Source organism: Loxodonta africana, chromosome 11 (assembly GCF_030014295.1).
Source record: "Loxodonta africana isolate mLoxAfr1 chromosome 11, mLoxAfr1.hap2, whole genome shotgun sequence".
Lineage (NCBI taxonomy): Eukaryota > Metazoa > Chordata > Mammalia > Proboscidea > Elephantidae > Loxodonta > Loxodonta africana.
The window spans coordinates 38,443,218-38,469,326 of record NC_087352.1 but is presented as its reverse complement, the minus strand read 5'-3'; the positions used below and the strand labels follow the sequence as shown (position 1 = coordinate 38,469,326).

Genomic DNA, 26,109 nt, shown 5'->3' with positions numbered 1-26,109 from the left:
AATTTTTCAGACTCTACTATTCCTTGGTCAATAATTCCAGTGTACATATGCAGGCTAGGAGAGAAACACACACACACACACACACACACAAAGATTGGCATAACTTCTTACATGTATTTCCTGATGCTTTTAGCTTTCTAATCAACAGGATTTTCCCATTATGTTAGTTTCCTAGGCCTGCAGTACCAAAGTACCACACAGGGTGGCTTAAGACAACAGCAATTTATTCTCTCACAGTTCTGGAGGCTAGAAGTCTGAAATCAAGGTGTCAGCAGGGCCATGATCCCTCCAAAGGCTCTATGGAAGAATCCTTCTTTGCCTTTTCTAGCTTCTGGTGGTTGCCAGCAATCCTTGGCATTCCTTGGCTTGTGGCAGTATAACTCCAACTTCTGCCTTCATCTTCATATGGCTGTCTTCCCTCTGTGGGTTCATGTGTCTAAATTTCCCTCTTCTTGAAAGGACACCAGTCTTTGGATTAGAGCCCACCCTAATTGAGTATGACCTCATCTTAATTTGATCATATCTGCAAAAGGCCCTATTTGCAAATAAGGTCATATTCATGGGTATCAGGGTTTAGGACTTGAACATAATCCTTTTAAGGGGACACAATTCAACCCAGTATGCCCATACATATGATAATTTCATTTCAGAGTCTCCCCTGAAATGACTGTTGTTGTTAGCTGCTGTCGAGTTGGCCCGATTCTATGTACAATGGGATCAGACCATTGTGATACACAGGGCTTTTACTCGCTGATTTTTGGAAGTAGTTCACCAGGCCTTTCTTCCTAGTCTGTCTTAGTCTGGAATCTCTGCTGAAATCTGTTCACCATCTTAGCAAGCCTCCACTGATAGATGAGCGGTGGCTACACTTTGAGGTGAATTGGGCAAGAAGAACTACCCGTAGGATTATAAACTACATGGTCAATACTAAGGTTGCTCTTTAGCCAACTTGGACTCTAATCTTCAGATTCCATGATTATTCAGGGGCCAATGTCTCTCCTGTAGACAATAAACCCACTTATTTTACTGAAAATGTGTAGGAAAAGTATTTGTTATTTTAGCTAGCTAATTAAAATCTTTAAAGATGTGCCATCCTTTAAAGTGGTCCTTTCATTTAGCTCTGAATCACTATTACAGACTTTTTTTTGGGGGGGGGGTAAAAATATAAAACACAGCAAAACCCACTCCCATTTCACAGTTTCTAGACCCAAAGATCAGTGATAGTGGTTAAATCCTTCACTTTGTGTCAACATTCTCGTTATTTGTTTTAGTTGTTTCACTTCCTCACTTTGTGTCAACATTCTCGTTATTTCTGTTTTAGTTGTTTCACTTTGACTTCCTTAATCTCCTTGCCCCCAACCTTCTCATCTATGCTTTAAATAGCTGTTGACCCTTTGGCCTTATATAGATTTTTTTTTAAGGTAATACAATACTCAAAGGTGACAATCTTGACTCTTTGCACTAAACCGTTACTTAGTTTAAAGGTGACTTCAGGGGATAGCTTCAATACACAGTTTGAAGAGCTACTCAGGGCCATAGTCTCAGGGACTTCCCCAGCCCCAGTCAGTCCAGCACATTACAGACACATTAAACATAACATCTTTTAAAATAAACGAAACTCTCAGCTTCCTAAAATTTGCGTGAAGTGATTGATACGTACAGACAGAAATAAATTTTTAGTGACAGATTTCTCTTTACAGATTCAGTTAATTTTTTTCTTAAGCTATTGTAGTATTAAACTGCATAGCTTACATGCAGACAAGAAGGCAATGGGATGACGTATATAAAACCTTAAGAGAAAAAAATTACCAACCAGGAATAATATATCCTGCAAAATTCTCATTCAAATATGATGGGGAAATTAGGACATTTCCAAATAAACAGAAATTAAGGGAATATGTAAAAACAAAACCAGACTTACACGAATTATTAAAGGGAGTCCTTCAGTCTGATAACAAACAACATCAGACTACAGCCTGAATCTAGGACGCAAGATTGTACCAGCCAGATACCAACCTAGGAAATGAACTCTCAAGGACTATCCAAAACCAAAAGAATTACAACAGGGAACCAGAGAGGTTAATCTGTAAATGACAGCAACATCAGGACAATACAAAAGGAATAAGTGGTGTAGGTATAGAACTTTCTAATGGAGAGGAAGGCAAGGCGATACCAAGTAAAAAAAAAAGTAATAATAGATGGGTTCAAGCCTAAGAAGATAAGGGTGAAGTTCAAGGTAACCACAAAGAAAGTTAACAAACCTACTCATCAAAATAAATTGCATAGTTTATCCTTCAACAGAAAACTTACTGTATTGTTTTATCAATAATTTGCTTGGATTGAGTTTGGAATTTCTTCTAAGAGGTAAGATCCATATGCATGTAGATGGAATTGAGGTGATAAGCCTGTCATCAAGGGAGAGGCACATTGCTCAGCCTTGACGGCAGCCTTGTGTTGACATTCAGAATGGCTACTTCTCCTCTGGTGTTTCTCTGAGTTCCAGACAATCCATACAGCTTGATTTTATTTACTCTGAGATTAGCTAAGAATAAACATTTATGCAAATATTTTAAAGGCAAAAGATAATGTCTGTTGCTGAGATAAAAGTAGTTATGATTAAATTCTTTGCTATAATCGTCTTTATCTGGTGCTGTCAGCTGCTTTCATATCAACTCAGAATCCCACATGGTATAGGGGAAAGGAAAGCAAACACGTACTCTCTCTCTCTCTCTCTCTCACACACACACACACACACACACACACACACACACTCTTATTGTTAGACTGCAGATAACATTGCAGCATAAGTAGATGTTTCAAACTTTAAATTCTTAAACTATTTCCAGGATCTCTGGATCTTTCATTAACATTTATCATGGCCTATATACTGATCTTAGAAAATACTAATGCATGGTGTTACAGTCTGATGGCTACTTACAAAGGATTCACAGCACATAATAGAAATTCCAGAAAACGAATGTTGTCTATAGCAGAGGTAAACATCATAAACAACTCACCTGTAGGAAATTCCTGCAATTACAGTTAGAAGTGGACTCAGAGGAAGTGTCCAGCTTGCCATTGACGCAGGAGATGCCCGTCGGAACAAAAATTGGAAAAGGAACCCGTGACTTTGTCATCTGGTTTATTTAGGGTCCAATATGAAGGTTTGTGGGTTTTTTTGTTTTGTTTTTTTCTTCAGGATCTAGCAACCGTGCTTATTAGATTAGAATCAGCATGAATTCTTACTTTAGCCTAAAAATGTCTATAACCTTTCTTCAAAACTGAAACAGTATTTCAGCGTTGTTTCTAAATTTTTTACCTGGGCTTCCATAGCAACCATGCTGCCCACATCTCAGACACGCTTGGATGCATTCACTCATTCACTATCCACCCATCAAACATTGTTGAGGACCTGTTATAAGCTAAGGAAATGTAGAATTGAGCAAAAATGATCATTACTTTTCAGAAACTTAGGAAACAATGGGAGAGACAAACCTGTAAACAAAGTTTATGATTAATGCTTTTTAAAACAATGCTGTGACACCTCAGAACTTCACTGGCACCCTTGAGCATTATGCTCTTTTAAGATCTATCTATGTGAGATCAAACTGACAACAGCAACTCGAAAGAATAGATAGGGAACTTAGGAGGCAGTGAGTTTATGTTAATGGGGGAGGAACAACTGAGAAAAGGAAGGTGAGGACAGTTGTACAACTCAGAGAATATAATCAGTGTCACTGAATTGTACATGTAGAAACTTCAATTAGTATATGTTTTTGCTGTGTATATTCTCCACTACAAAAACAACAAAAATAATTTAAAATTTTTTTAATGGCATAGACCTATAAAAAAAAAAGCAAACCCAGTGCCATTGAGTTGATTCCAACTTACAGCGACCCTATAGGACAGAGTAGAACTGCCCCATAGAGTTTCCAAGGAGCACCTGGCAGATTCGAATTGCCAACCCTTTGGTTAGCAGCCATAGTACTTAACCACTACGCCATCAGGGTTTCCGTAGACCTATCAGCTTGTCTTTATCATTCATGCATGAATGGGTTGGCTAGGGTTTAGCCGATTTAGGCTGGGCTCTGCTGAGATTGGCTGCAAGCTGCAGACTGTGTCTAGATCTGTCCATGTGTCTCTCATCCTCCTTACACTAGCTGCTGCATGTTCTCCAAACAAAAAGTAGTAGTAGAGGAGAGTAAGCCCAGACTTGCAACACAGTCCCAGCCTCTGCATGTGGCATAACATCTTCCTTGATGGTGAAATGTTGAATGTTTCCCCCCTAAAATTGACAACCAGACAAAGATACCCTCACTCAACTTTTCTATTCAGCATTCTAATGAAGGTCCTAATCTCTATAACCAGATAACAAAATAAAGTAAAAATTATAAGAAAGGATTGTGTACCCAGAAAACCTTAAGGAATCTACCAGAAAGCAACTGTAACTAATAAGAAAATTTAGCAATGTCACACGATACAAAGCCAGTATTCAAAAATAAATATACAGAGAAATATATTAGCAATGAACAATTAGAAAATGAAATATAAGATACCATTTACAATACAAAAAAAATCACATATTCAGTCATTAGTAAAGAATGTACCAGACCTCTACACTAAAAACTAAAATATTGCTGAGAGAAATTAAAATCGATCTAAATAAGCGGAGTGATAAACCATGCTCATGATTGGAAGACTCAGTATTGTTAAGATTATCAGTTCTCCCCAAATTGATCTGTAGATTCAATGCGATATCAATAAAAATCCCAGCAGGAATTTTTCTTCTAGAATTTAACAAAGTTGTTTATCCATTCTTCTGTTAATGGATATTTGGGTTATGTCTATCTTTTGGCTATTGTGAATAGTGCTGCAGTGAACATTGGTGTATATGTGTCTACTTGCATTGCTGCTTTCAAGTCTCTTAGGTATATACCTAGGAGTGGAATTGCTGAGAGCTACGGCTGTTAAAAGATCAGCAGTTTGAATCTACCAGGCACTCCTAGGAAACCCTTTGGGGCAGTTCTGCTCTGTCCTGTAGGGTCGCCATGAGTCAGGATTGACTCGGTGTCAGTGGGTTTTTGTTTTTTTTTAACGGTAGTTCTATAAGTTCTTGAAGAACTGCCAAACCATTTTCCACTAAATGGCTGTACCATTTTGCGACGCATTCCCACCAGCAGTGGATGAGGGTTCTAGTTGCTGCACAACCTCCCCAGTATTTGTTATTTTCCTTTTTTGTTTCCTTTTGTTTAGCCATCCTAGTTGGAGTGAAGTGGTACATCATTATGATTTTGATTTGCATCTCCCTAATGACTAATGGCAGCCCTAGTTGTGCAGTGGTTAAGGGCTAGGCTGCTAACCAAAAGGTCAGCAGTTCGAATCCGCCAGCCACTCCTTGGAAACCCAATGGGCAGTTCTACCCTGTCCTATAGAGCTGCTATAAGTCAGAATCGAGTCAATGGCAACAGGTTTAGTTTTTGGTTTTTTAATGGGACTAATGACATTGAGTATCTTTTCATGTGCTTGTTGGTCATTTGTATATCCTCTTTGGTGAAATGTTTATTCAGGTCCTTTGCCCATTTTTCGATTGGGTTGTCTTTTTTCTTGTCAAGTTGCAGGAGTTCTTTTTGTATCCTGGATATCAAACCCTTATCTGAATTATGGCTCCCCCCAGTTTCTCCCAGTCTATAGATTGTTTCTTCACTTTGTTGGTACAGTCCTTTGATAAACAGAGGTTTTTAATTTTGGTAAGATCACATTTATCTATTTTGTCTTTTGTTGCTTGTTCTTTCAGTGTCATATCTAAGACTTTATTGTTGAAGACTAGGTCCTAAAACATTACTCCTGTTTTTATCTAAGAGTTTTATGGGTTTAGATCATACATTTATGTTTTTTATTCACTGTGAGTTAGTTTTTGTATATGGTGTTAGGTACGGGTGTAACTTCAATCTTTTACATGTGAAAATCCAGTTGTCCCAGCACCATTTACTGAAGAAATTATTCTTTCCCCCATTTGATGGATTTAGCACCCTCGTCGAAGATTAATTGACCATAGACACGCATGCTTAACTCTGGGCTCTCAATTCTATTCCATTGGTCTCTATCAAATGACATGTTATCTATATTTTACAACAGTAAAAAAAAATGCATTTGGAAAGACAAAGGGCCAACATTTGCCAGAGAAAAACCAAAGTGGAAGACGTACCCTTCCTAATTTCAGGACTTATTCTAAAGTGGCAGCAATTAAGACAGAAGATAGTGAGATCAATGGAAAAGAATAGAAAGGAGGAATAGATCCACATACAATTTTTGGCAAAGGCACCAAAGCATTTCAGTGGGAAAATGAAAAAAATTTTTTTAATAAATTTTCTGGAGTTACTCAATATCAATATGGGGAACAAGGAACTTCAACCCCTAACTCACAACATACTCAAACATCAATTAAAGATGGATTCAATTTTGAGATAGGGAAAGATTTCTTAGTTAAAACACTAAAAGCACAGGCTGTAAAAAGAAATGATAAGTTGGACTTCATCAAAATTCGAACTTATGCTTATCAAAAAAAGCACCATTGAAAAAATGAAAAAAACCACAGACTGGGATAAATTCCTAGCGATGAAGCCGGCTGCTTCCAGCACACAAGAGCCCACAAGAATAGGCAAAACTAACCTACAGTGTTAGAAATCAGGTTACTGGTTGCATCTGGGGACAAGGAAGACTCGGAAACAGAATAAGGAGGCTTTCTCTTGTGTATCTTGATACACATTTGTCAAAACTGAATGGACATTATACTTGAGTATGAACATTGTATTGTAAGTTACAATACTGTTCAATGTATTTGGTTAATGTAAAAAATACAATTCTGAAAATGCTGTAGGAAGTCTAGAAAAATATTTAATTTTCTTTCCATGGCCAAGAGTTTATTCCAAAAATTAGAGAAAATCTATTTTCTACCTTCCAGACTTCACTAAATACCATAAACAAAGTTACTATTAGTGAAAATCTGAGATGAAATGTTTATCATAAATATGGTAGGAAAAGTCTTAGTATTTGTGGTATATACAATTCTAAAATTCAACAAAAGAAACCATAAACCTAATTTTAAAAAAAATCTGCAAAGGACATTAAAGGAGAAAAAAAATAAATGGGTAATAAGCTTATGAAAAAAGTTAAATCTCACAAGTAAGTATAAATTAATAAAATAACAGTGTTATATTTATAACATGGAATACTCTGTTCTGACATGGGTACATTCAGATGAATGCTCTGCATGCTGCTTTTTGGAGTAAGTATTTCTAAGGAGTTTCTAGAAAGCAGTTTGGCAGTGTGACCTTTAAAAGCGTTTTGAGCATCTGAATATCAAGGATTTTAAACATGATCAAAACTCTATAGACAAGAATAAAGTAGGCCTCATGAATCAATAGGAAAGGAATGAATTATTCAGCTGAAAGTCTGTCATTGTATTGCAGTTTAATTTATATTAGGCAAAAATTGGAATCACTTCAGCGTTCATCAAATGGAGGATTATTAAATAAATTATGGCATAGCTATACAGTGGAATATTATGCATTCATTAAAAATCATGTTTCTAAGGAATACCTAATAGCATCTGAAAATGCTTATAATAAGTGTAGTATATAGGGTTTAATGTTTAATATTCAGTATAATAACATGTGGCACAGTGGTTAACAGCTACAGCTGTTAACCATAAGGTCCGCAGTTCAAATCCACCAGCCACTCTTTGAAAACCCTACAGGGCAGTTCTGCTCTGTCTTATAGGATTGCTACGTGTCAGAATTGAGTCAGTGGCAATAGGTGTTGTGTGTGGTGTATAAAAACACATGCAAATATGTTTGCATGTTAAAATATAGTATTAATAGAACTGAAATCACTCCCAAAGTCCACCTTTCATCCAAAGATTAGACAGGTCTATAAAACAAACAACACATGTGAGGAATGTGCGCCTTAGTTCAATCAAGTATATGCAACACCTACCCCAAAGCAAAGATGAGAAGGCAGGAAGGGACAGAAAAACTGCATGAACGGACACTGAGAACCCATGGTGGAAGGGAAATGGGGAGAGTGCTGACACATTGCGGGGATTACAACCAATGTCACAAAACAATTTGTGTATAAATTTTTTAATTAAGAACTAATTTGTGCTGTAAACTTGCACCTAAAACACAATAAAATTAAAAATGTATATGCATAGTATTACCCTAATAGGAATTATCTCTATAAGGTATAATCAGTTGAATTAATTTCATTTTTAAGAATGTTTTTCTGTATTTATAGCAATGAACAAGATTTAATTGGAGATGCAGAGAAAATGCAATCAACAATCACTTTTTGTAAAGAAAAAAATTCATGGGAAGATAAAAAACATTGGGATTTTTTAAGCATTGCCGATTTATTCAAGAAAGGCAGGTATTGGCAGTTCACAGTGGCCATGTGCACTGAGCAGATGGCCCCTTTAAAAAAAAAAAAAAGTTGCCTTCAAGTCAGTCTCTACTCCTGGCAACCCTGTATGGCCCCTGGCAGCTGAATTTATCGCCTCTGGCGCAGTGGTTAAGAGTTCAGCTGTTAACCAAAAGGTCGGCAGTTCCAATCACCAGCCGCTCCTTGGAAACCCTGTAGGACAGCTCTACTCTGTCCTATAGGGTCACTATGACTCAAAATCAACTTGACAGCAACAAGTTTGCCACATTATGTAAAAAAATAAATTTTGACAAACTTGAGTACGGTTGTAGAAATAGACAATTTCTGAAGAGGGTCACAAATTTTCACAGGCATAAATCATGCTTTGTTTCATCAGTTTAATCGCATGATGCAGGTCTCAGGATATATCTAAATGTGGACCTCTCTGCCTTGTCAGGGTTCCTCAGTTTCTAAAGCTTCTAGAATTGGAAAGCGCCTGCTGCAATATTCCAGTATCATGGGAATTTTGGAGATAAGAATATAAAGAATAATCTTGAAATGTCTGATTGTTTTCTGCATAATATTTGGTTCTATATATTTTTCCTTTGTGTAACTTTTCAAAGTTGATAATATCAGACAATGCGGCGAGCCTAGATTCCAAACCAAGGTGAAACTGATAAGGCATCCCAGTGCTGTCAAAGTGCAGGTTTAGTTTTTCAAATACCAGATCCTTATGGATTTATCATTGGTGCTTAATTTTAAAGCAGTGACTCCGGGATTTTGCCTGAATAATCCTTAGTAAAATGTTTATTGGTTTTATATTAATAAGAAAATTTCATGTTTTAAACTGTCATGTAACAATACTTAAGTACCAAGTATAGAAAGGAACTTTCATATGTTTTCTCATATAGCAACTAGTATAGAACCCAACTTGTTGCCTTCAAGTTGATTTCAACTCATAGCAACCTTATAGGACAGAGTAGAACTGCCCCATAGGGTTTCCAAGGCTGTAATTTTTGCAGAAGCAGACTGTCACATCTTTCTCCCACAGAGCAGCTGGAGAGCTCGAACTGCTGACCTTTCGGTTAGCAGGCAAGCACTCAACCACTGTGCAACCAGGGCTGCTTTCAGCTAATAGGAAGGTGGAATGTACAAACTATGAATCTAGGAAAATTGGAAGTCATCAAAAATGAAATGGAATGCATAAACATCAAATGTTCTAGGCATTAATGAGCTGCAATGGACTGGTATTGGCCATTTTGAATCAGACAATAAAATTGTATACTATGTCAGGAATGACAAATTGAAGAGGGATGGTATTGCATTCATCGTCAGAAAGATTTCAAGATCTCTCCTGAAGTATAGTGCTGTCAGTGATACGATAATATCCGTAAACCAAGGAAGACCAGTTAAAATGACTGTTATTCAAATATACGCACTAACCACCAATGTCAAAAATTAGGAAACTGAAGATTTTTACCAACTTCTGCAGTCTGAAATTGATCAATCATACAATCAAAATACATTGATAATTACTAGTGATTAGAACACAAAAGTTGGAAACAAAGAAGAAAGATTGGTAGTTGGAAAATATGGCCTTGGTGATAGAAGTGACTCTGGAGATCATGTGATAGAGTTTTGCAAGACCAGTGACTTCTTCACTGCGAATACCTTTTTTTCAACAACATAAATGGCAACTACACATGTGGACCTCGCCAGATGGAATACACAGGAATCAAATCGACTACATCCATGGAAGGAGACAATGGAAAAGCACGATATTATCTGTCAGAACAAGGCCAGGGGCCGACTGTGGAACAGACCATCAGTTGCTCCTATGCAAGTTCAAGTTGAAGCTGAAGAAAATTAAAACAAGTCCACAAGAGCCAAAGTATGACTTGGAGATCATTCCACCTGAATTTAGAAGCCATCTCAAGAATAGATTTGACTAATTAAACACTAATGACCAAAGACCAGATAAGTTATAGAATGACATCAAGGACATCATGCATGAAGAAAGCAAGAGGTCATTAAAAAAACATGAAAGAAAGAAAAAACCAAAATGGATGTCAGAAGAGACTCTGAAACTTGCTTTTGAGGGTAGAGTAACTAAAGTGAAAGGAAGAAATGATGAGGTAAAAGAGCTGAACAGAAGATTTCAAAGGGCAGCTCAAGAAGTCGGAGTAAGTATTACAATAAAAACTGCAAAGACCTAGAGTAAGAAAACCAAAAGGGAAGAACATGCTTGGTATTAAGCTGAAAGAACTGAAGAGGAAATTCAAGCCTCAAGTGGCGATATTGAAGGATTCTATGGGGAAAGTATTAAACGATGCAGGAAGCATCAAGAGATGGAAGGAATACACCAAGTTACTGTATCAAACAGGATTAGTCAACGTTCAGCCATTTCAGGAGGAACCAGTGGTAGTGAAGGAAGAGGTTCAAGCTGCACTGAAAGCCTTTGGTGAAAAACAGGGCTGCGGGAATTGACGGAATAGCAATTGAGATGTTTCAACAAATGGATGTAGCTCTGGAAGCTCTCATTTATCTATGCCAAGAAATTTGGAAAACAGCTACCTGGCCAACCAACTGGAAGAGACCCATATTTGTGCCCATCCCAAAGAAAGGTGATCCAACCAAATGCTGAAATTACTGAACAATATCATTAATATCACACACAAGTAAAATTTTGCTGAAGATCGTTCAAAAGTGGCTGCAGCAGTACATTAACAAGAAACTGCCAGAAATTCAAGCCAGAGTCAGAAGAGGACATGGAATGAGGGGTATCATTGCTGATATGTGATGGACCTTGGCAGAAATCAGAGAATACCAAAAAGATGTTTATCTGTGTTTTATTGACTATGCAAAGACATTTGACAGTATGGATCATAACAAAATATGGAAAGCATTACAAAGAATGGGAATTCCAGAACATTTAATTGTGCTCATGAGGAATGTGTACACAGACCAAGAGGCAGTTGTTTGAATAGAACAAGGGAATACTGCATGGTGTAAAGTCAGGGAAGGTGTACGTCAGGGTTGTATCCTTTCACCATACTTATTCAGTCTGTCTGCTGAGCAAATAATCTAAGAAGCTGGACTGTATGAAGAAGAATGGAGCATCAGGTTTGGAGGAAGACTCATTAACAACCTGTGATACACAGATGGCACAACCTTGCTTGCTGAAAGCGAAGAGGACTCGGAGCACTTACTGATGAAGATCAAAGACTACAGCCTTCAGTATGGATTACACCTCAACATAAAACAAAAATCCTCACAACTGGACCAATAAGAACATCATGATAAATGGAGAAAATACTGAAGTTGTAAAGGATTTCATTTTACTTGGATCCACAATCAATGCCCATGGAAGCAGAAGTCAGGAAATGAAACGATGTATTACATTTGGCAAATCAGCTGCAAAAGACCTCTTTAAAGGGTTAAAAAGCAAAGATGTCACTCTAAGGACTAAGGTACACTGTACCCAAGCCATGGTATTTTTAATCACCTCAAATGCATGTAAAAGCTAGATGATGAAAAAGGAAGACTGAAGAAGAATTGCCACCTTTGAATTATGGTGTTGGCCAAGAATAATGAATATACCATGGACTGCCAGAAGAACAGACAAATCTGTCTTGGAAGAAGTATAGCCAGAATATTCCTTAGACACAAGGAGAGACTTCATCTCACATACTTTGGACATGTTATCAGGAGAGACAAGTCCCTGGAGAAGGACATCATGCTTGGTAAAGTAGAGGGTCATTGAAAAAGAGGAAGACCCTCAATGAGATGGATTAACACAACGCCTGCAACAGTGGGCTCAAACATAGCAACAATTGTGAGGGTGGCGCAGGACCAGGCAGTGTTTCGTTCTGTTGTGCATGGAGTCGCTATGAATCAGAACTGACTGGAGGGCACCTAACAACAATAACAAAATGTCATCTAAATCTTTTCAATTCACTTATGCATTCTTTTCCACCTTTCACCAGTCCCCACTGTGAGGATTTGCACTCTGTCCCTGTTTATTATTACTGGGTTTTATCTGCTAACATTTGAGCGCAGAGACATTCGTAATGATTCTTCTGGGTCCTCTGTAGTACTACTCTTTAGATTATATGGAGTATTTTATGTACCGTCCACTTGAAGTATATTCAATGTCAGGATTATTCTTTTACTTCTTTTAATAAAATATCACTCTATGGATGTAAATATCAAGAATCGATATAGTCTCAAGCAACAATATAATTGGTTAGTGATATCTATTTTATAACTATTTTGAAATAATTATTATTTCTTGGCATTTTGACAATGATTCTCTAGTTGCAAACTTCAAGCTTTGGAATTGATGGAAGGATTTAGGGGAATTTTTTACTTTCCAGTTTTATAATAACAGTGCTTTTTCTATGTACAACAGAAGCCACTAACATATGATTAGTTCCAAATATAGAAGCTCTATTTTTATAAATAAAATTTATATAAATAAGGAAACCCTGGTGGCGTAGTGGTTAAGTGCTACAACTGCTAACCAAAGGGTCGGCAGTTAGAATCCACCAGGCGCTCCTTGGAAACTCTATGGGGCAGTTCTACTCTGTCCTATAGGGTCGCTATGAGTTGGAATCAACTCGATGGCACTGGGTTTATAGAAGCTGAAGTTCATCAAAAAGGTCTCTACCAAAGGAAAGAAGATTGTTGTTCAGGCGTTATCTGCATTTTTGAGTTACCCGTTGGGTCCAAGTTTCATTTATATTGTTATATGAGATCGTACGCCCTTTGATTCACTACTTGTAATCCCGCCGGAGCAGGGATTGTGGTAGGAAATGTGAGTGATGTATTTAATGCTAAATGTCTTTACTTGGTGGCACGAAAGAATTTTAAGATTTATGAAATGCATATATATTTGGGCTTTTTAAATTGTAGATAGTAAGACATTGTTTTTCATTTTTCAGCTATAGAATGGATCTCACTTGTCACTTCTTTAGCAAATGAATGTGAAATCCATGTGTATCGGTTTCATGGGCCAGTCATCAAAGTAGAAAAGGAAATCATTAGATTATCTTTTGTGCAAAAATACCTAGACCCCTTGAATATAAATAGTCATCACATGGTTACTAAACTTGAAGCTAGCATGCTTGTGTTAAATTAAATCCATTTGGAATCTGGGTATTGCTCTTTGGTATCAGTGATCCTAACTGTGCAAAATACCTGCCACAGAAAAGATTCTGTTACGCAGACCAGCTCAGTCCTAGCAAACATTCGAATTTGAGATCATCGCATTGTGAATAATAGCACTTCCCTAGGCCTATCAATTCTCTTCCAACTTCAGCTTCACCATTTTGCTTGTAAAATAATTAATCCAACAGTACTGTCTTTAAAGCACTATTCACAATTAAGTTCTAACTTACAGAAACGTGCCTTCTAGTGGTTCTTAAGCTGTTGTTATCACACTGATTATTTTTTGTAATTCCGCGGTCATGTATATCAAATTCCTCATGACATATATTTATTTCATTCGTACAGCCAACCCATATTTATTGGTTGCCTACTATAAACCCAAAATGGTCTAGAATCTAGGGATGTTTTATAGGACACTTATAGGGCATTTCTAGGTACTTGACTTCCTGGAATTAACAATCTAACATTGTTTATCAAAATAAAGTGCATTTAAATAAGCACTAAAGGCTGCAGATTTTATAATACTCCTTGAAATATATAGAAAATTCCAAAGCAGGATTTGGAATCACTACCTAATAATCAGATTTTCAACCTAGAATGTGCAAAAATGACAAAAAGTAATGTCTTTTTATTTTACTTATCAGAACAATGACTTTAGTTCTGCAAAAGAGAGTAATGAATATCTGCCACTATTATATGGTGAATTTCACCATGAGTAAAATTTGTTCTGAGATACAAACAGAGTTATTTTTTCAGTACTTACTAAGTAACTAGTGAGTCAATCTGGGTTTAATGCTTTACGTCACAGAGGTGAAATTGAGTAAGTTCTCAATGAAATAAAGAAATTCCTCACAGGAAGTACGTAAGTACCATGACAGCAGAGACCCTGTCTAGCTTTTTACTTTTAATTTTTCAGTATACAATTTGACAATTTAATCCCCATGGTAGAGAATGTATGCAACAAAAAAGCTGTAGAATGAGCAAGTGAATGAATGAGTGAATAAAGAAGACTTTAATAACTCCTTTTGCCACACACAAAGTGGAAGAAGATGTGAGAGACATGGAAGTGCTTTCTGAAGTTTGCTGGTTACAAATGAACGCACTGCCGCCAAGAGTCACACTACTTTACGCTTAACGTTCTCCATTCTTCTTTCTTTGCAGAACGATTCAATGTGTACCTTATGCCTACACCTAATCTGGATATTTATGGTGAATGTACAATGCAGATCACTCATGAGAATATCTATCTCTGGGATATCCACAATGCCAAGGTCAAACTGGTGATGTGGCCTCTCAGCTCGTTGAGGAGATATGGTCGGGACTCAACGTGGTTCACGTTTGAGTCAGGAAGGTAAGCGCTCAGTGTGGTGACCAAGTGCCGGAGGCGGGAGCAATCTTGAAGGGAAGGTTGTAACCACTGCCACCCAGGATACTCATTGTTTTTTTTAAGGGGTAGAAGTTACAAAATATATCATTGCTTCAGTTACAAAATATATCATTGCTTCGGATTCCTGTCGATAACCTGTGTAAAGTTGTGTTAATTGTATGGCAGGATTATTGCCTTATTCAAAATAATTATTGGCTTCTTCCACTGACATCAAATTAGTTTCATAATTATCTCAATAATGCACTATTTTTTTTGCAAATGATTGCAATACTCTATTTTGGTGGATCCCCATTCGGTAGGTTTTTCATGAAATTCAGTATGTCCTTGCTTGGATTAGTTGTCAGTTTTTTTGTTTGTTTCAATAGCGCTTTTGTTGAAAGTTTATGCGGCAAATTAGGTTCCCATTTAACAATTTCTGCACATACTTAGTTACGTTTCCTACATTGCATCAACATTGTCACTTCCATTCTGGTTGTTTCGTTTCCATTATTCTTGCTTCCCTGCCTCCTCCCCCCCTTCCCCAACCTTCTTATCTTTGCTATAGGGTAAATGTTGACTGGTTTGGTTTCACATAGATGATTGTTTTATGTATATTTCTACAAGGAGCACAATACTCACAGGTGGTATTATTTTATGAGCCAATCTATTATTTATTTGAAAGATGACCTCTGGGAGTAGTTTCAGTTCAGAGTTTAAAGAGTATCTCAGGGTGAGAGTCTCGGGGGTTCCCCAGGTCTCTGTTGGTCCAGTAAGTCTGACTTTTTTTAAGATTTTGAATTTTGCTCTAAAATAGTTTCCCATTCTATCAGAGTATCTGTTGTGGCCTGGTCAGAGAAGTTGGTAGCAATAGCTGGGCTCCATCTAGCTCTCTTCTCTGGATAGGTGAGGCCATGGTTTGTGTAGGTGATTGGTCCTATAGACTGGTTTCTTCTTTGAGTCTTTGGTTTCCTTCTTTCTCTTTTTCTCCAGATCAGTAGAGACCAATAGTTGTATCTTAGATGGCTGCTCACAAGCTTTTAAGACCCCAGACCTTACTTACCAAACTAGGATATGGAACATAAACTTTATAGCTGTGCCAATTGACTGAGATGTCCCATGAGACTATGGTCCTAAGCCTTCAAACCCAGTAAACCAATCCTGCAGGGTGTTTGGTTATGTCTGGGAGGTATCCACAACTCTGCACCCTATGTGCTTTATTATAAACATATGAATATATGTACAGCACTCACAAACATGTATATAGATGTGCTTACAGATACACTATATATGCTCACGTATATACACATATTGCTGAGCAAATAATTCATGAAGCTGAACTATATGAAGAAGAACATGGCATCAGCATTGAAGGAAGACTCATTAACATCTGGTGATATGCAGATGACACAGCCTTGCTTGCTGAAAGCTAAGAGGACTTGAAGGACTTACTGATGAAGATCAAAGACTACAGACTTCAGTATGGATTACCTCTCAACCGAAATCTTCACAACTGGACCAATAAGAAACATCATGATAAATGGATAAATATTGAAGTTGTCAAGGATTTCATTTTACTTGGATCCACAGTCAGCACCCATGGAAGCAAAAGTCAAGAAATCAAATGATCTATTGTATTAGGCAAATCTGCTGCAAAAGACCTCTTTAAAGTGCTAAAAAGCAAAGATGTCATTTTGAGGATTAAGGTGCATCTGACCCAAGCCATGGTATTTTCAGCCGCCTCATATGCATGTGAAAGCTGGACAGTGGATAAGGAAGATAGAAGAAGAAGTGATACTTTTAAGTTACGGTGTTGGTGAAGAATATTGAATATACTATGAACTGCCAGAAGAACGAACAAATCTGTTTCGGAAGACTTAGAACCGAGAATGGAGAGACTTCGTCTCACATACTTTGGATAAGTTATCAGGAGGGACCAGTGCCTGGAGAAGGACATCATGCTTGGTAAAGTAGAAGGCCATCAAAGTAGAGGAAGACCCTGAACAAGATGGATTGACAGTGATTGCAACAGTGGGCTCCAACATTGCGACAATCGAAAGGATGGCACAGAACCTGGAAGTGTTTTGTTTTGTTGTACCTAGACTCACTAAAAGTTGGAACTGAATCGACAGCAGCTAACAACAACATGAACCAAAACCCATTGACATCCAGTCAGTTCCAACTAATAACAACCCTAAAGGACAGAGTAGAACTGCCCCCTAGGTTTTCAAGTAGCACCCAGCAGATTTGAACAACATACACACCTTCATATACGCATATATGCATACATATCTATCTGTGTAACCACTCACATATTTTTTGGTTGTTACTGCTGTTGTAAACAAATTGTATATGTTATAGCGTTTACCAATAATGTCCCTTTTTTTTGTGTACTTCTTAGTGTCATCCTTTACATAGGTTAAGTCGTTTGTGCTTGCTTCAGTAACTTTCCCATCACCAAAACTAACAGTTGTATTCTGTCTAGACAATGATTTCCCTTCCCTTGCCCTCCCATGCCTGGCAACCACCAAAGAATGTTGATTTCTATATGTATACCTATTTTGGTCTTTTTATAAAAGTAGGATCACATAATATTTATCCTTCTGTGCATGACTTATTTCATTCCACATAATGTCCTCCAGATTCATTCATGTTATGTTTCGTGGACTCATCATTATTCTTTATAGCTGCATAGTATTCCATTGTATGTATATACCACATTTTGTTTATCTGTTCCTCTGTTGATACGCACTTAGGTTGTTTCCATCTCTTTGCTATTGTGAGTAATGCTGCAGTGAATGTAAGTGTGCATACGTCTGTTCGTGTCATTGCTATTAGATCTCTAGGGCATATACTTAGGAATGGGATTGCTGGATCATAGGCTATTTCTAGCTTTTTGAGGAAGCGCCATACCATTTTCCATAATGGCTATACCATTTCACATGCCCACCAGGAGTGGGTAAGGGTTCCAGTCTCTCCACAACCTAGCCAACTTCTGTGAGTTTTTGTAAGCAATTTCAAAAGGAATTTTATATAAATATTATTTAAATCTTTTTAGATTTGAGGTAAGTTTAAAAAATATTAACTTACCAGATTTGTATGTTAAAAATATCAGTTAAGTATAAATATTAATTCACAATAACTGAGGAAATGTTGGTAAATGCACATTTATGAAATGTGTACCTCAGACTTTAAAGCCTGGTGTGTCAAGACAAATATATTGGCTTCTTGATTGTAGCATATGGTCAGAGTCCATAAATATTTGAAAAGAATGCTTGTTTCACAGTTATTATTCACAGCCATTGATTTAGACATTTGCTACGACTAACCAAATTAATGTCTCTATACTATGTCCACTCGGTGATATTGTTATCAGGCACTTAAGATAAGACTTAGGTTTGGGGATTCTATATAAGAATGTTTAATGCATCACTCTTCACACAGGGCACAGGACGATCACTTTCTGAAAACGAATCCGTGGTATTCTCATGTAATTGCAGTCAGGTTTCATTGTATTTGACATGACAATGTAAAGTGTGTAAGTTACTTCTTACAAAACTGTCTGAAAACCAGTTGCTGTTGAATCAACTCTGACTCATGGCAACCCCAAGTGTGTCAGAGTAGAGCTGTACTCTGTAAGGTTTTCAATGGCAGATTTTTTGAAAGTCGATTTCCAGGTCTTTCTTAAGTGCCTCTGGGTGGACTCAAACCTCCAACCTTTTGGTTAGCAGGGAGTGTGGTTAACTTTTTGTGCCACCCTGGAACTCTCTTATTCAAGGTTAAAAAAAATAAATAACCACTGCCACGGAGTCGATTCCAACTCATAGCAACCCTATAGGACAGAGTAGAACTGCCCAATAGGGTCTCTAAGGAGCAGCTGGTGAATTCGAACTGCCAGCCTTTTCTTTAGCAGCTAAGCTCTTAACCAGCACACTACCAGGGCTCCGATTCAAGGTTAGATCCTAATAATAATACCCATTTACTACCCTAAATGGGTCATATGCCTTTTAAATTTTTTAAAGAGGAAAAAAAAAAACACCCTAAGCTGGAGTAAGTTGACTAGTCTGGAGTCTGTTTGCACTAAGGTAGGATGGAAGCATCTACCACACTGATTTCTCCGAGGAGCCCACGTACCTGTGTATACTCCTATGTGCTCACTCACCTAGCTCTCCCTCCCCTCTGCTTAGATCTTGACAGTGTCAGGGTTATCATCTGTCTTAAGACTGTCTCAATCCACAGTCTTAATTCTCTTAAGAAAATGAATATCACATTGCTTATTAAAAATTATATGGTTATGAAAAAGGAAGCATAGCTTAGAGATGTAATGACCTAAAATCTATGATGCATTTTTTACTAAACTTAAAACAATAGTGTGTATATAGAAATGAGCTGGATGGTTTGTTTTCACCACTTTGCAGCACTACCTCCAGGCTCACCTTCCTGGATCTTTCCCCGGGGGTCCCTTATCTTCCTATTTTTATGTACATTTTAACTACCTGACTGTTCATCATTTCGCCTGGCATCTGTGCACCTAAGAGAGCAAGAAAGGATTTAAATAACTAGTTTTTTTATTTTTTTTAATAATGGTTATCCAGAATTTTCACCCTGTATAATTTTTTTTTATTTTTTATATGTGTGTGTGTGTGTGTGTGTGTGTGTATATGTCCACTTAAGGAGCCCTGGTGGCTCCATGATTAAAGTGCTCAGAAGCTCTGGCAGCCTGCTTCCACGAAGATTACAGCCATGGAAACCCTGTGGCTGTAATCTATAGGGTTGCTGTGAATGAGTCAGAATCAACTCAGCAGCAATGGGTTATACCTATCCAAGTTAGTTTTTGCCAATTTCCTGTTCTTTCAAAGCCTTTAAGGGGCAAGCACTGCCTCCTTACAGGTTTTAAATTTTCTTAACTAAAACACCAAACTGCGTAATGTGCAAGCCACTTGGCTTCTCTGACAATCAATGTGAATTGGCCTTCAATGATCTTGATAATTTCTAATGATTTTAAGATTCATAATATATATACATATATTCATTTACATACATATACACATATATACATACATACGTGTATATGTGTGTGTGTGTATCAGAATAGATAAGGTCCAGAATCTTCACGGTTTTGTGTTTTTGTTTTATTGCTTTAGGAGGTTTTTGTTTTTCTTTGTTCAGCAGAATGACTTCTTAAAAAGCCAATATATTAATATCTAGACAGCATCTTGATACCCACCCCTACATGCCCTAAGAACCAGAGAGAGCTAGATTAGAACACACCTTTGTCTCTTATTAACAATACAGCTTGTGAAGTTTCACTTTTCTTCTTTGTATTATAGGCATTATAATCTCTATGTTCTATATATTTGGAGAGGCTCAGTGGGTTAGTGTATATAGAAGGCAGCACACAGCACAGTACTCTCACCAGTGGGTATGTAAGAAATCATAACTGCTTACTCTTTCTCAGAAATTACATAATTTGCCTGTTTCTCATTTCTGAATAAAGTTTCTACTTAGGTCTGCAGAACTCTCCATCCTGAGAACTCTGGTAAGGTATATTCTTAGCCAATACATTTGGAAGTGTGGGTAGACATAAACCAAGCAGAAAGCCCATTGGGAGAGGCTACATTCAAATGTTGGAGAATTCATTATAAACCTTACGTCTAGAAAGAGAAATCAGTGCTACCTGACATGGGTCAGGAATTTGAGACTGGGTGAAAATGAGATTAATGCAACAAGACTTTAAAGAATAAATAAGGGGAAAATATTGAATGGCTGTCTTTGTACTAACTGGTGTTTGGGGCATAACTTTATAGGACAGTAGGTGCCCACTTCATGGGAGAGCCCTCTAATTTACCACGTATAGTTCTTTGGAATGAGCATAAGCTCCTTAGAGAAATCAGATTGTACAGCAGTGACCATCAAATGTCCTTACAATTAAAAATATTAAGGGAAAACCCCAAAGGTGTTTTTGTATATATGTACCACATTTTGTTTATCCATTCCTCAATGGAGATTTTATCTTAAAATAAGTAGAGCATGCTCAGGTTTCTCATGCGTAAACTCATTTAGTTTATCGCAGGTGGTCATGGCACAACACCTAGACGTTCATTTAGTCCTGCAGAATGAGGTGGTAGGTAAAGTTAGTCCAATAATTAAAGTCTAAATCCTCAGCCTTTAGGCATTTACTTCTAACCAGTGGCCTGAGGAGGAAGGAAGGCTTGACCAGTGGCTCATCCTGGTTGGAGGTCTATCATAGTCGGGGTCCAAGGTCTGTGGCAGCAGTGGGCAGAGTCCCCAACAGAGCTTCTGGCAGAGCCTTAGTCTTTGGAAAGGGTCAGAGACAGAGAGTTGTTCTGCCTCTACCTTCATTGGAAGAGCAAGAGCTTGGGGGTTTTATGTGATTTAGTGCCTCTGGTTTTACAGATAAGTGTTTATCAGGGATGTCCAGTTCCCTAGTGTGTCAGGGTAACTTTCGTCAGGTTCATAATCAGAGGTTTACTCACAGTGTCTAACACAGATAAACTGAAGGTTACATAAAACCATGTCACTGCAAAGCGATTGTTAACCTGAAAAATGCATTTTAAGTTGTTCACAGCTTAGTTTTAAATGTTCGCATCATACATGTTTCACACATAAGTTGTCTGAGATCATTACGTAATGAGGATACATCACAGTCCACTCTTTGATCTCAAATTGCATTCAATCAAAAGTCTTAGCATTAACTTCTTTAAGGCAAGTTTCATGGAAAATTTTCCAATTATAATCAGTATCACAAATGGAGATGCTTCTTTTATATGACTCAATATCCATTCATCAAAATTCTAAAATTTTAGCTTGTTTAGCCATTCAGACAAACTTCCTTTGTCCAGGTAAACATCATTTTTATAACACTGATAGGAGTAAAAGCTTTAGTAGCATGTTGTAAAGCATAACACAGATGCCATAAATGCTGTATTTAAAGTGATCATGGTTTTTGGAAACTTGTCCTTATATTCTTTAGTTACCTTCTGGGTCTGAGACTATATATGTTTTGTCTCTTGCCTCAAGTGTTTGCTCACCTGGTTGTAGTTCCTCTATGTTGCTTTGATATTGACCAAGGATGTATTAGGTTTAGGTTTATTCAGGTGAAAATTTTCACTAGTTGTTACTATTTTATCCTGGATGTGAGTAATAAGTTTTCTTCCAACTGTCATTTTAAAGGTATTTATCACTTTAAGGCAATCTTAAAGCAGATACTCTGCATTCTCACCATTTGTCCTGTAAGTAGAGTTTGTAAAATTCTTGAAGCAAGCCCCAAAAGTCCATTGCCTAAATAATCTATTGCTGGTTTTCCAGGCTTAAAAGCCATAGTCACGGGTACCTGTATGTCAGGTGTATCTGTAGCATCTGGTGTTATCCATGTGTTATAATTCCATCCTGTCGGTTGGTCATGAGGAACACGAACACCGTCTACAAACAGTGGTGTTTGATCATCTCTAACCGTCCAGTCCCGTTTTTAAAATTGGATATGTCCATGTATGATAACACTATTTCAGTCCTGCATTTTAAAGCAAGGATTTTTATTTGACAAGCCTTTGTGGCATCACATCCATTATCAAAGGTAACATCAACTTTTGATTTAATAAGATTATCTGTTATGGGTGGGCTCCAGTATCTACCTGTAATGACCACTTCAGGTATTTCCTATATTAGTTTTTAAGCTAGAATATTGCATTTTTTTAATAATATTTTATTGTGTTTTTGGTGAAAGTTTACACAATAAGTTAGGTTCCGATTTGAGAATTTCCATAGAAATTGTTCAGTGATATTACATTTTTTACAATGTGTCAGCGTTCCCTTTAATTGCATTCTGATTGTTCATACCACGTTGGATTTTAACCTCAAATTCTTCTTTAATTTTGTCAGTGTTGATTTGTTGTTGTGGAATGTAGAGGAGGAATTGATGGCCCAGTTGATGTGGTAGGTTCAATTGAGGTGGAAGGTGTTGGTGATTTGACATCAAATTGTACAAACGGTGGAATTGTAATGTCTAAAAGATATTCGTAACGTTGACTTGGAATCCATTGCTATGAGTTAGGCTGTCAACAACAGAAATGCTGGGAGCAGTAAATGTAAGCTGTAGGAGTCCGAGAAGTCAACAGAGCTTATTGTGACACATCTGAAAGTGATTAAATGGAAATTAGGGAAGCGTCCTTAATCTGTAGGAGTTTCAATTTCTCTGTAGTTACCCAGTGAGTTTCTAGTGTTTGAGGCAACATTTTCCCCTTTACTAAATGAATTATTATTAGATTTTATAAGGGTTGTATCAGAAAGTGTGTAGGTTTCTCCTGCTATCTGAAAGTCGAGTGTTCCTATGAAGCATTTCGTAAGCCAAAATGGCACAAATGAAGATGCAATTACCATTAATTTTAATGGGAAAAATTTTTGAGCATTCCCAGGCCCCAAAATAACCTACTAAATCATACCAAATAACACATAAAACCTAAAATAACACTAACATATAGGAAAAGCAGGAAGGATATGATAAATACATGGGTTATATAAAGTAGAAATAATGTATGTACCGTGTAGTTCCTGGGAAGGAGCTTGGCAATGCCATGCTGGCTGCAAAACAAATACCAAACATTAGTTTTGCTTTTTATCTTTTTCCGTAAAAGCAAAAACCTTCAGATTTCTTTCAGTTAGCAAAAACAGACGCTAATGTAGGTCATTTGTAAAAGCAAAGTGGCATAAAGTGAACTTTCGAAAAATGGAGGATACCTGTATTATTTATGGTATCAAGTATCTTAATATAACTAGTATCATACCTGTGGGGCTGAGAGAGTTAATTTTTTCTCTGTGGTTGACAGTTTTGGCTGATTTCCATAACTGTTTAGACCATATTCCCTAGGGATCCGAATTATTGGTTTAAAAAGTAGCATCATTGGTGATTATACCCAACTGTATTAATTTGTCACCTGTGAGGCTTAGTTTCTCCTACCTTTTGACCAAAGTTCAAAAAGCAATTATGTTTCAGTGAAGGTGCTTGCTTGTTGAAATTCTTGTTTTGTGACTCTGACGCAAACTTCGTCACTACTGTTTTTGGTAATTTTGTCACTTGTCATGGGTCATGAGAGCCGACTGTCAGGGTTATATTGGTCACCAGGATAATCATCAGGATCGAGGTAGTGGATCATTATTTATTGGAACAAATGCGTTGGGATTTGGAATAAGCCTTTGGGACGCTATCCTTCTGGCCAAGGTATTTCCTTTATGTCCATCTTATGCTTATTGCTCCTAGTAGCAGGGCAGGTACCACTTCTTTCTTATCCCTTTTAATTATAAGGTATTATTGCTGTGGTCGGGTGTGATCAGGCTGACATCAGGGGCTATCCTTTAAGTTTGTCCCTTTACTGAATCCTCTGTAGGAGTCCTAGTGGTGCAGTGGTTAAGCTCTGGGTTGCTAACACAAAAGTCAGCAGTTTGAACCCACCAGCCGCTCCATGGGAGAAGATGGGGCAGTTCTACTCTGTCCTATAGGGCCGCTATGAATCTTGACAGCATACAACAGCAACAGATCCTTGGTAGCCTCCAAAAATCCCCACTTGGGAGTACATGACCCTTCCCTTTGACCCTAGTAAATGGTTGACTGAAGCAATTCATTTTGTTAGTAATTTAAAATTTTAAGTCTAAATGTTTCTGATTCCATGTCTCCCCCACTCCCCTGCCCCCCAGGGTCAGTCACAAGTCTTTTTACCTTAAATACAATTTTGTATGTTCCATGTTATTTCCTATATCTATACCAGGTCTAGCCAAAGAAAGTTGAAAAGTTATGGTTTGGAGTATCTTGGTCATCCACACACTATGCCCTATTTCCTCAAGGTGGTAGTATTGAGGTCTGGGCTTCTTGTGTTTGCCAATGTGCCTTTCACAGGGTACTTCTTGTATACTGGCGAGCAACCTAATGTCCTCTTTGCTCAGCCTGTGAAAAGTTTATCCTGTCACAAAGAGGCCTCTTTATAGTGGTGGACATCGTAATGACTTTTAACTGTTGACTCACACCCACTTAGTTTCATTTTCAAAATATGGATAACCAATAGCTCTTTTCCTCACTAAACAGACCCAATTCCTGTTCAAATTTTTAGTTAGTTCGGATATTACCATGCATGCAAGCCTTTAGTAATTTTCTAGAGTTTCATCTAATTTTATCAACTGTACCAATTGTCTTCTGAAGATTTTATCTTAAAATAAGTAGAAAAATGCTCAGGTTTGTCGTGCATGAAATCATTTAGTTTATTCCAGGTGGTAATGGCACAGCGCACAGGTTTTACCCCAAGACATTCATTTAGACCTGGAGAGTCAGGTAGGGTAAAGTTAGTCCAATAATTAAAGTCTAAAACTTTAGCCTTCAGGCATTTACTTTTATAGAGCAATATCATGGGAGTATACTTGCCAGTTTCTTATGTGTACCATATGACTGAGCAGTCCTATTTCTAGTTACTTAACCTCCCCCGCAAAAAAAAGCAAACATATTCACAAAAATATCTGTACTTGAACGTTTACAGCAGCTTTGTTCATAACCATCCAAATCTGGAAACAACCCAAATGGTCATCAGTATGTGACTGGAGAAACAAATTTTGATATACAATTGCATGCTGCCATAAAAAAAAAAAAAAATTTTTTTTTCATAGCATACAATAATATGGACTAATCTAAAACACATTAGTAAGCAATATGTATGATTCCATTCATAGAAAATTCTACAAAGGCAACAGCTAACTATAGTCACAGAAAGTAGATCAGTGGTTGCCTGGGACTGGGGGAGAATGGACTGTGAGGGGAGTACAAGGGAACTTTTTGGGGTGATGAAAATGTCTTGTATCCTGACTGTAGTAGTAATTATACATTTTGACATTTATCAAAAATCATGGAGCTTTTTACTAAATATCAGTGAATATTTTTATATGCAAATTATACACCAATAAATGTTTTTAATGTGGGGAAAGAAAGTAGGAGGGGATTTACTTATTTTATATACCTTCATAGTATATTTGCATGCTTGACAATGAACATATACTCCTGTTATGATAAAACAGTTCCCCTGGAAAAAATGAGGCCCAGGAAGGAAAGAGAGAGAAGCCCCAGTGTTCCCTGGATAGGATGTCTTCACATTGGGAGATAGGAC

The 26,109-nt window shown here is 37.4% G+C and overlaps 1 protein-coding gene across 1 annotated transcript in view; it reads left to right on the top strand.

Annotated features, from left to right (window-relative positions):
* The window catches only part of DOK6 (docking protein 6), a 436,186-nt gene that overhangs the window by 261,071 nt on the left and 149,006 nt on the right, over positions 1 to 26,109 (top strand). The window contains exon 5 of the mRNA XM_023543736.2: positions 14,749 to 14,938. Coding sequence (XP_023399504.2) covers positions 14,749 to 14,938 — 190 coding nt within the window. The remainder of the gene's footprint in view (positions 1 to 14,748; positions 14,939 to 26,109) is intronic.